This window comes from Rhipicephalus sanguineus, chromosome 10, assembly GCF_013339695.2.
Source record: "Rhipicephalus sanguineus isolate Rsan-2018 chromosome 10, BIME_Rsan_1.4, whole genome shotgun sequence".
In the NCBI taxonomy this organism is placed as follows: Eukaryota; Metazoa; Arthropoda; class Arachnida; order Ixodida; family Ixodidae; genus Rhipicephalus; species Rhipicephalus sanguineus.
Genome location: NC_051185.1, coordinates 59,487,572 through 59,498,679, shown reverse-complemented (window position 1 = coordinate 59,498,679; position 11,108 = coordinate 59,487,572). Strand labels below are relative to the sequence as shown.

The 11,108-nt window shown below is 47.4% G+C and overlaps 1 protein-coding gene across 1 annotated transcript; it reads right to left on the bottom strand.

The window, feature by feature from the left end:
• Window positions 1-4,971: 4,971 nt before the first annotated feature.
• Window positions 4,972-10,624, bottom strand: LOC125760250 (uncharacterized). The gene is made up of 2 exons (XM_049420089.1): window positions 9,770-10,624; window positions 4,972-5,244 (listed from the first exon to the last, which is right to left on the bottom strand). The coding sequence occupies exons 1-2, from the start codon at window positions 10,622-10,624 to the stop codon at window positions 4,972-4,974; spliced, it is 1,128 nt and encodes a 375-aa protein (XP_049276046.1).
• Between the last annotated feature and the right edge of the window lie 484 nt (window positions 10,625-11,108).

Below are 11,108 nucleotides of genomic sequence, written 5' to 3'. Positions count from 1 at the left end.
TATGCCCCCTTTTAGATGCGAAGCAGCTTTTGCTCGGGGCTGTGTCCGGCGGTGGCGTCCGCACTCCACTGCGCATGCGCGTCCCCTCCCCCTCTTTCTCCTCTCCTACGCTCTCCCCTCTCTCGCGCACCTCATTCTCTCCTGCGCAACGCCGCGATGGGCGCCAGCGCATGCGCGTCCCCTCCCCTTATCTCTTCTCTCCTACGCTCCCCCCTATCGCGCGCCTCATTCTCTCCTGCGACGAGTAGGCAGCAGCGACGCCTCCGGCGTCTTCACGTGGCACGAGCGGCCGATGGCCGCCTCTGCTTCTGTGGCCCTAGACGCGGGGCGCTCGTACTCTCCTTCCCTCGCTGAAGAATCCCACGACGACACCAATGGCATCGAATGCAGAGAGGCAGACGCAAATGATCTTGCGACTTTGCGGGAGTCGAATACCTCGGACGCCGGCAGTTTCACGCAGCGGGAGCTGGATGGAGACTGGAAGACAGTGCTGATTCTACGCCCGAGGAAGGCAACAGGCTCGAGAACGCAAGAAAAAGAAATTGCACCATCTCCCGCTCAAGCGAACCATCTCCCTGCTGCTTCGCATCCACACATGGTTTCCTTTAGCGGGAGATGGTGTAATTTTTTTTAAGTGCATAGCAGAACTGAACAATTCAGTGAACGAGTTGCTAGTGTCCCCGTCCTCGTGTTCTTTTTCTGTAGCCCGCTCTTAACGGAAATTTCTGAAATAGCCCAACTTTAGGCGTCGTTTGCCTAGTTATCCACGAAGTTTGATCGTTATACCAGGCCCCGGAAAGTCTCAAGTTCCAGCGATCGCCGCAGAGGGCGAAAAAATCAACCGCGGCGAGTTCCATCGATATGCGCGGAGAGTGGAGCTACTGACTCCTCTTTTAGCGGTCGGATAAGTTAGTTCCCATTTTCCGTGTTAGGGGCGCTCAACGCGGCCAAAAATTTTATTTCAGAATGTATCAGAAGATTGTTAAAAGCTTAGTTACCGTGTCATTTTGCATACAGCTAGTAGGGACCAGTTTTTATGTTACTTCTAGAGTTAATACAAGAGCTTAATTGTTTGAGGACAAGTATTGAGATTACATTGACGCTCGAAAAGCAGCAGCCCATTGGCATCGATTGCGCTTCGGTCGGTTATTTCATTCAAATTGTACCGCGGTCGCTTGCTTTGATCGGCGTTACGCAGCTCCGTTTTAAATCAGTTTTGATATAGCAATGCGAGTTTGTGCGCCAAATTTTACATGCCGCTGCCACAAAGCGAACGTGTCTAAAGCCTGTGAATCACGTCAGCTGCGGCGCTTCACCGGCTGCCAGCGTGAAAATTCAATGCCAGCAAGGAGCTCGGAGACTACCTACGAAAACGGAATAACCATGCACCATGTGGGTGTGCGCACCGGTGGGTGAAAATGCACTGCTTTGCATTTGAACATAGCTTTTTTTTTGCATGCGCTACGGTTTTTGTCATTTCAAAAGGTTTTACGACTCGTCCAGCTGATCGGATGCACCGCTTGTGGATTACAATGACATTTTCTAAGATTATTTACTTCGTTCTCACTTTTGCAAAAAACATCTTTACTGCTAAACTTTGTAACTCAGATCACAGCATAAGTTTTACCTATTTCTGTACAAATTAGTCTTCTGAGATAAATGCTCATAAGTCCAATGCATGGTAGAGCCAAGTGAACTTATAGTATGTATATGCATTTATACATTTTCGTAAGTTTACAATCATACATATTACATTTGCACATACCATGTAGTTTATAGAGTTGGGAAATTAACTAACTTAGTATCCTCTAATTGAGGCTTGGTCAGACACGGTCCACTGAAGGTCACCACTAAAACAAATTCACAAACAAAGCAATGTTATGTGCACACTATTTTTCTCATGCAGTGCTCTCATATACATTCTTCTCAGACATGAATCACAATCCACTCACGCTTCTACCATAGTAATCATTATTTTTTCCTCTTCCAACCCAACCACAGCCTCCAAGAAACTGCTCATATCAGCACACGCTCGGATGCTTTATCTCTGAACCTACCTCAAGTCAGCAGAGGATGTTCCACTACTGAAAGTAAATTCGTCGTCCCAAATCCTCACAAGGTATGGTTGTGGACACTTTACTTATTGAACCAATTCTTTTTTCTTTCATCATTTCTTTCTTGCTTTTTCTCATGACTCAATTTTTTTTCTTCTCAGAAAACTGGACAAAAGAGAGATCATTGGTTTCCAAGCTACCCACACCAAGTCGTAAGAAGCTCAAGAGTCGCCTATCCACCACCAAAGTTTACCAGGCGGACAAATGCAAGCCTTATACTGAAAAGCAGTGATAGTGTACGGTATGTTGAAGCAGTACAAAATTGGGTCCACAAATTATTGCGTCTTGCTTCATGAATTATTCAGTTTAGAGGAAATGTGCTGGCTTCAAATTTCTTGGATAGTGCATGTGATGGGGTGCACATACTGTACTTTAATCTACGTGTGAAACTTTGCATAGAGTATCACATGTAACTTGGTAGCAAGTGGGCCAGTAGTAGTGCATATTTAGCAGCACTTGTTTTTCCCAGTGAATATAGTTTGCTGCAATTGTGGAGGCTGTTGCAAAGCAATGGCAGGGAAAGCTACAGTAGTGCTGAAACAAAGAGTTATGTGTACCGATTGCTTGTAGGGAGGGACATTGTGAAGGTTCTGAAATAGAAAACTGGTGTGCAAACACTCGTGCCTTCATTAAACAAGGCATTTCGTGTAGTGGTCACCTGGAGAATAGTTTCCGGGTCGCTACTCTGGAATAAATAACGTTTGATGATGGGAGCAGGAGAATAGAAGCATGTGCATAAGGACATTTTGGGCAGTGTTCTATGAAACAGGCTGTTGAATTTGTAAAGCATTTGAAAATTTAGTCTTTAGTTTTATTCAATGAACTTCGCCAATACATTAATGGGATGATATGTAAACAGACACATCCAGAAAAGAGGGTACAGCACCGTTGCATTTGTGCAAGCAATTTGTTTTGTATGTGAAGTGGAACCACAGACAAGTAGCAAATAATATTTGTTCTAGATAACAGACCTGACACATGACACGGAGTTTTTAAAAGTATGTTTATTTTTAACAGAAAAATAAATGAGTGCACTCAATAGATACAATCAGAGTTCAATAGAGTTGGCCAGTGTTTGTGCATGTTAAAGATTTGAATGTGTAATAACTGCTATTTCGTTGATATTGGCGTGAGCTATATGTCCAAAAAAGGTTAGTTTTGTGTTCATGCTTGTGATGCGCTGCAGGTAGACACGGACCAGAAAAAACGAGAACAACACAGGGTGATGCGCAACACCTTGTGCTGTCCTCGTTTTTTCTTGTCCGTGTCTACCTGCAGCGCATCACAAGCATGAAGACATGCCATCTAGCCCCTATTGCCGCCTTATTAGTTTTGTGTGACACCCGTGTTTAGAGTGAGGCAGACAATTAGGAGGTAGTGAAGAATGAAAATGTAAATTCAGCTTCTGCAATCGTCCGTCGTTTAAGTAGTGTCTTTCACGACTATGCACCATTGGCACCAGAAAAAATTGACTAATTTATTTATTTTTCAGTGCGAAACATAGCAATTAAACAAAGAAGGTAATTATACACATTTGACAGAAATGATTACTCACTGCCTATTTTTCCAACATTGTTACAATTACTTCCAGCACTTCCTAGCTGTCTAGTATACTACTGTTCCACATGTCTCTATAGTGCGCGCCCATATGATGTGCAGTCTATTGTCGGTGCTGTCCACTGGTACATCAGTTCTTTTTTATTTATAAATGAGTGCTTTCAGGAACACGCGCAGGACATCCGCTATCACATACGTCAGTTGATAAACAGTGGGCGAGCAAGGGTAGCTCACTTCTCGAAACTTGTCTTCCGTGACAACCTTTACAGGAATGTTCACTTGCTGAAATGTTGGATTCAGGCTAAGGCTTTCCTTATTCGCCAACAGTTACTCAACTGAAGTGTTTGTCACTGCAACCTCTTTTGAAACATGAACCAAGTTTCCTTTTCAACGTGATACCGTAAATGGTGTTTTCCCAGAACACACGAGCTTAGCTGAACTGAAAGTTGAGCTAAATGGTCGGAATTCATCGTAAAAAGATCGGCGCGCAGGCACGAACACAAGGATATTGAGCACAATAACGAGAACAGGTTATGTACAAGAATAGCTAGCACAACAGTGTGGTTTCACTTTTTTTTTTTCAGCGCCGAGTGGCTCTCGCCAATGTGTTGTCAAAATAGTACGTCGGGCTGAAGCTAATCTTACTGGCACTGCATCTTTTGCGAGCTTTGATGCTGTTTGTTTATTACCGCTCAAATCGTCAAACGCGCATGTGTAAGTGAGAAAGAGGACGGGCAGCACTGTACGCAAGTACTGTGCAAGGGTCACCCATCGTAAATAGTATCGTCTGACGCTTCGTTCTGCGTACTATAAGAGGTATGCTGAACGAGCCAAGAGACATAGAGTTGCTCAGTTTCAGCTGGCAATTTCTGTTTCTTGTATGTATTGTTCAACTCTGTAACTGACAGTGCTGCTTGTTTACATGTATACTGCTACATTCACGATTGCCAATAAACAATGTAAGCTTACTTGCTTGGCGTGTTTTTTGCCAGTTGAGGCCGTTCGGTCACCTGGCGACGTAACGGAAATATTTGTAGTAACGATAGGCTGCCGCGCGCGCGAATACAACCCCCGGGCAGCAGTGAATAAACGCCCAGAACCAGCGGGCGCGCACCGCGACCGCCCGCACCCGCCAGCAATGCGGCAGCCATATTGCTCCAGCGCAATGATGATGATAGTTTTCGCAGCGCCATCTCTTTGTCGGATACTTTAGTTCACAACGCCACCGCTACCCTTATTTCCGTTGCACTGTCAAAGGTACAGTTTCCCTTCTGTAAATGGTAGTATAAGTGTTCTGTGGTTATACTGACAACGTCATGCCGGCCTCCTCCTTCGTTTCATTGTCGAGGGCGTCTCCAGTTGCTCGAGTGGCCTTTGTCGTCTTAGCTCGAAGCTCGCCAAGCGGAGCAGCTGGCACATCTGGGCCGCGGCTGGGGCTCTGCAGCCTCTGGGACTTCCTCCTCGCTTGAGGACTGCGTTCGGATTTGTCGGGTTCGGCTTTCGGCGGGCGACCCCTGGAAGCGTGCTTCGCGGCGGTCGGACCGGCCGAACTCGGTCGCGGAGTCAGCGTCACCTGCAATTTAAGAATGACCGCTGGTGACGAGCCACATTACAAGAATTACGCTATATATAAGCTTGAATCAGCGATGAAAACGCGCTGACAGAAAAAAAGAAGCCTTCGCAACATTCTGGACATATGAAAAAATAGGTATGCGAATAGAAGCTCAATGGGTCACACTGAAGCCCGACAACATACACCCCAGGTTAAATCTTCGTATAGCAAGCTCAGCATATACTAGCACATCGACATCGGGCGCACATCACAAGCGTGAGAATGTCTCGCCTGCCACACCCGCACTTCTCGAAATAATTCAGAGCTCTTTCACGACAAAGAAAATAGAAGCCAGCGGCTGCGGCTGCACGTTCTGCGACAGCGGGATCACGTCGTTTTCGCGCCCATTCGCGCTTCTGTGCGCGTTGGCGCTCCTTCCATTCCCGCTGTTTTAGGGGCGAAGCTCCTTAAGGCGGCACCCGTTCGTCCCTCGTAGTCGTCGTGATCGTAGTAGTGAGTAACAAGTCTTACGCTTTGACCTCCAAGGTGGTGCCGGTGGGAGATTTCTCCTGTGCGTTGTTGAACAATAAAAAATTCGCAGCGTGCGCGTTAACTAAAAGCCGAATTCTTCTGTCTCTCATTCCCCATTAGCAGCCATTGGCATGTTCCAATAGGAAACGTTAGTAGAAGTAGAAGTGTAAGTGTTAGCTAAAAGCCGACTTCTTCTGTCTCTCATTGCCATTAGCAGCCATTGTTTACCTCCAAGGTAGTGCCTGGTGAGATTTCTCCTGTGCGTGATTAAACAATAAAAATTTTGTTCAAAACGCCGTTGATTGATGAAATAAACCAACGAAAGACGCCAGATGTTTTGTAAAAGCAGAACGAAAGAACGCCAGATGTTTTTCTTAAAGTGTAGTAGTAGTAGTTGTATTTAGCCACCTCGCCCGATCGTCAACGGGCGAGGTGGACCGGCAACGGCGCGAGGACCCTGCCGTACGAGAGTTAAATCACACTAAAAGACATACTTTGCGGGCGATACACTCTAGTGAGCTTTCAACTTTTCGTCTTAATGTACATGATAAAGAAATTATTTCTACGAAAAACGCAAGGCACACCTTGAGCAATATGTTTGGTTTGGGACGCTAAATGGAACCATGAGGCGATGCGAAGCCGGAGCACTTGCACGATCGCGTTCCGTTGGCTTTCGTTGGGCATGCTACCGACCTCGCGTCGTGGAACGCGCGTCCTGTCTTCCCTCTAGCCTTGCCTTTAATTCGCACAGGGCGAGCGGGGAATGCGGTCGCTCTTGGCGCTCTTTCGCTCGGGAGCGGACTTCTTCCTTGCATTTCACCGATCACAAGTGATAATGAAGGGACCACGTAAACCAACAGTACAATAAAAGTTTGATGTTTAATATACACACGACGTTTCACACTCTTTATATTATGTACTGGGCGCATTTCACGGAAGAGTTTCACGGTTTACAGGCGATTCCCTCCGTAGCTTCGCCCCACTCATCATCATTCACCCCGTGGATATGCTGTGATTTTTTTACTCCGAGGGAACGATACGCTGCCGTGACATCGCCGAGTATTGCGACACTGTGAAAGAGGCAGCGGTGGCGAGGGGACTAGGGGCGCCGAAAATTGTTGTTCTACGCGTATTTTGTATAAGGACGCGATCCGCCAGATTATAGACATGCATAGATTCGCTGTAAAAGGACACGGAACATTGGGAAATCAGAAACCATGTCCCAAAGAGTACGACATAGGACCTCATTCACCCCACACATTAGGAATACCACTACTGCCAATTCTTCCACGAGTCATACACCCCGTGCCACATAGTGTGGGAATCCAACCGAAACGTCAGCATTCGCCGCTTCACCCTCCACAAGTGGGTGCACTCGGATACCTAAATGACCAGCCTCAAGCCTGATGAACAGTCAGTCAGTGAACAGAACGAAGAGGGTGGCCAGAGGTCACATGAAAACCTGAACTGTGGAGGCCACCCGCAAGGAAGACGACCAAACAGGTTCGGAGGCAGAAAAGCTTATAGTGGAGTTTTTACAGGCTTAAGAAGCACGGTCTCTTATGTATTTGCCTAAGACGTCTCGAAGATGAAAGCCATCTTTTTTTTCTTCTCATTCGATTGAATTGATTAAACACTATAAACCCTGCTACGCCTTCAGCCGAACTTCCAATTTTCGATTGACTATCTCGGTCACTGCAGCACGCTCATGCGCCTTCTGTCACTGAATAAATACACACTTTTGGTTCGTATGGCTTATCTTCGATAGCATTGCGCGGTAGCGACCAGCAAGTAAAACGCCGTCAATGAGCCGCAGGTACATGGAAGCCTAGACTATATATCACTCCTCACTTAAGCACCATGATCTTCCTTCAGTGCTGTCTGAAGCGCCTTGATATATAAGTGCGCATTGTTTACTGGCAGTACATCCCATTTTGAGGCAAGAGGCTTCCTTCGGTGTTTATATATTTTTCTTTCTGTCGGTATATCTGTGCCAGAAGAAACTTGAGCAACAACAAAAGACTCAGCAGCCAAACAAACGCTTTTAACGGGGCGGCTTGATTCGCATCACGAATCGCATAGCAACGTAACCCACAAAGTCAAGCAAACGACCCTATTTCGTTCCTGTACCTCATCGATGGAAGAATTACAGCACGCGTATGAGTGGGCGTAGCTCCGATGTCGGGGCTTCAAATCTACAATTATTTGAAACTGTGATGTTTGCCTCTTTTTGGTGTTTGGTGTTGAGTGAGCGGAGAACTTTTATTAGATGCCTGCCGACCCCTTCTGGATTCTTACCGGCTTCCGTTGTTCTACGGCTTCTCCCTGTCAAGCCCTTCAAAGTCGCACAAAGGCACCTTTCCGTACTTGGACACCGAATGTTTAAATTGCGAAAGAGCTGTCGTTTTCATCCTGCTCCACCCATTCAGGCACAACTCCTCTTTAGGTGCATTGAAAGAGCCCCGAAGCCACAAATGTCGTTTTCACTATTTACAGCAGTGATCGCTATTTAAAGCCCTTCCCACACTGTTGCTCAATGCGGTTCCACCATGTTTAACTTTTTTTGTTTCCCAGAAAGCCAGTTTTTTACATGTTCTATAACCTTGAACCTAATAAAGCCTCAAGGCCAGGGCGATAAATTTCAGAAGTACGTACGTGTTACGCTTACATAACACCGTAAAGTACAGCGGAAGCGCCCAGTTTTGCACAGGTGCCCAGTGTTAACATTCCCGAAACTTGAGAATCCTGAAAAGTATATGTTAAGTGCCCTCCAGTTCAAAGTGCCAGAACGAGCCGAAATATTCCCTCTTTTGCGGCTGTTAGTAGGAAACGATGCATATTTGTAAATATCAGCGAGAACAGGACGGAGGACAAGACGAGGACACAGTAGGAGCGCTGTCAACGCTCGTACTGTGCTCCGCCCTGTTCGCGCTGATTTTTACAAACATGAATAGGTCAACTTATTCGAAAGACGCTTTCGAGTCATCCGCAACAAGTTCTGTATTCCTTGCTGATACGGTCGCCTTCTCTTAGTGACTCGCGGTCGTATCAGGACTTCGCTGTCGCCCTCTCGTCAAAGCTTCACCGTCGTCGCCTCATGCGCATGCCGGCAGCACCATCAGTCGCAGACGAAATGGCGCCGCGCGTTCGTAACGCACGTCTGTTCATTCGTCCTCATCTTCCTTTACTCACCGAAACTGGGGTATAGAAACTAAAGTTTCCATGCTACATTCCTGCTATTAAAAATGGATTCGTAAAGATGAGTGTTGCCACACTTTTCTTTTGGCACGGAATGAAAAAAAAAAGGCAACTTTCTACACTACCTACACTTGTGCGACCAGGTGTAGGCAAAAAAAAAATAGTCCTAATGTTCGCACACTCTATCGCGATTGCACAGCAGGAATTTCGTACCCTTTTTTTCCCTATTATTTCTGAGAAAAATGGTCTAACACGACTCAAACGTTTCTACGCTAATTACTGAGGCGCCTCACAAGCTTATAGTTTGAAAATATATCGAGGAGCAAGCATACATTTTTTTTTATCTACTACGGTCATATTACGACCAATCAAAAGCTGATAGGCACTGGAAGCCCACCCTCAGGTTATCGCACGACAAACGTTCACATCTTCGCATACTGACCAGTGAAGGTGATGCATCCGGAGACTTCGATGTAGGTGTCGTCAACGCAGGTGTCGTCAACGCAGGTGTCATCAACGCAGGTGTCATCAACGCAGGTGTCCCCGATTCAGGAGTCATCGACTCGTGTTTTTCCAAGGTGCCGTGTGGAGAGGCGGTGTCACTCAGTTTCTTCATTGACTTCCTCGAGACGCCACCCGCACTATGGCGGCTTTTGGCGATACCCGCGGGTAATCGCGCATTCGAACTCTGACGCTTGGTACCCACTGGAGGCGAGGGCGTGGTCGTTGTTTTTCCGGTCAAAAACATAGTACTTGTCGCGTCAGAGGAGCACTTCGCTTCACCCGAGGCTTGCTGACCATCTGTGATAACACGTACACCTGCGGGCGGGTTGTCGCCGCCATTCATGCTTGGAATCTGCGAGTCCCTGACCACTGCCGCGGCACTTGTGTTTCGGACTTCTTGTTCGTGGTGACGAGGTTCGCTGGAACTTGTTGACGCCCTATTCCGAGAAGAAGGCAGTTCCAAACGACCAGTGCCAAGTACGTTCGTACTCGATTCTGGTTCATTTGCTGGAGTCACCGCATCGTAAGGACGTGTGACTGTATCGACGAGCCCGTGCTTCGACTTCAGATGTTTTCCAGCGGCGCTGTCGGGACCGTCTTGCGGAGGACCACGTCGTGACGGTTTCGGATTTGCACCGTGGGAACCGGTCCTAGTGGCGCGAGCTTGTCGACCTAAACTGTCCGCAGGTGTTGAAGCTCCACCGAATTCGGATGGGTCGACTGCGGTCGTTGTAGAGCTTGGTTCCGCGACCACTGTGTCGTCTCTCGCAGACGTAGTGACCGTGGTTGTGACGACGGTGTCGTCTCGTTCACTGCCGTCACCCTTCTTAAATCTGTTTGGTCGTACCGAGTGCTTTGGTCCCCCTGTAGCCGGAGAGCCGAAATCGCTGGATCTGCTGTCACTGGGCTGGGCAGGTCTACTGGAATGTGTTATCGGTGGCTCCGCCGACTTCGCAGACCTTAGGTTTTCACGGAAAGGAACTTCTCCTGGTACAGAGGGGCCGTTCTGGTCCTGCAGTTGGTCGTGACCGTCTTCCGCTGCGTACAAGGGGACCCAAGCTGACGACCCGGGCTGGCTTGTCGACAACGACTGGGATAACTTGCTAGTGGTAGATGGAACGGCGTTGTCGTTCTTGCCAGCCGTACCCGAGTCCTTCCTTGACGTCATCCTTGAGCCGTCCGGCGTATCTCAGGTTGTATACGTCTCTCCCTCTATCTACATTGGTCTCGCTGACAATGTCTAACTAAGGTGAAGCACCCTCTTGAAAGGGAACTTGCAGCGGCTTCGGTGTCCGCAACTTTCCTGACTGCCCTTCTGCAAAACGACCAAGCGTTGAATGTTGTCAACGAACCCAGAATCAGCGGAATATTGCGGCGACTTCGACGCTACTGTCGTCTTCTTCATTCACGCGCGTGCCTATGACGCGTGCTGGTTTTCGCAACGCACATAAATCTGCCTAAAGCGTGGCGCTGCACTTTGCATAACATTATGCCATCCTACTTTATACCCAATCAGCAAAACATACAATTTTTCGATTAAGGGCTACTCGTAGTAAAGCCTTAATTTTCGTTCAAGATAGTTACACTTCATTTGCTCAGATTGGCACTTGTCTGAACCGTCGTCATCATCATCATCAGCCTGTCCACACCCA

Bases quoted from the DNA above. Each gene is read 5' to 3' on its own strand.
- LOC125760250 (XM_049420089.1), bottom strand. From the start codon at position 10,624: ATGACGTCAAGGAAGGACTCGGGTACGGCTGGCAAGAACGACAACGCC. The intron at 5,245-9,769 runs GTACGTGTTATC...CTTAAATTGCAG, and splicing joins GCGACAACCCGCCCGCAGGT to GTGACGCTGACTCCGCGACC.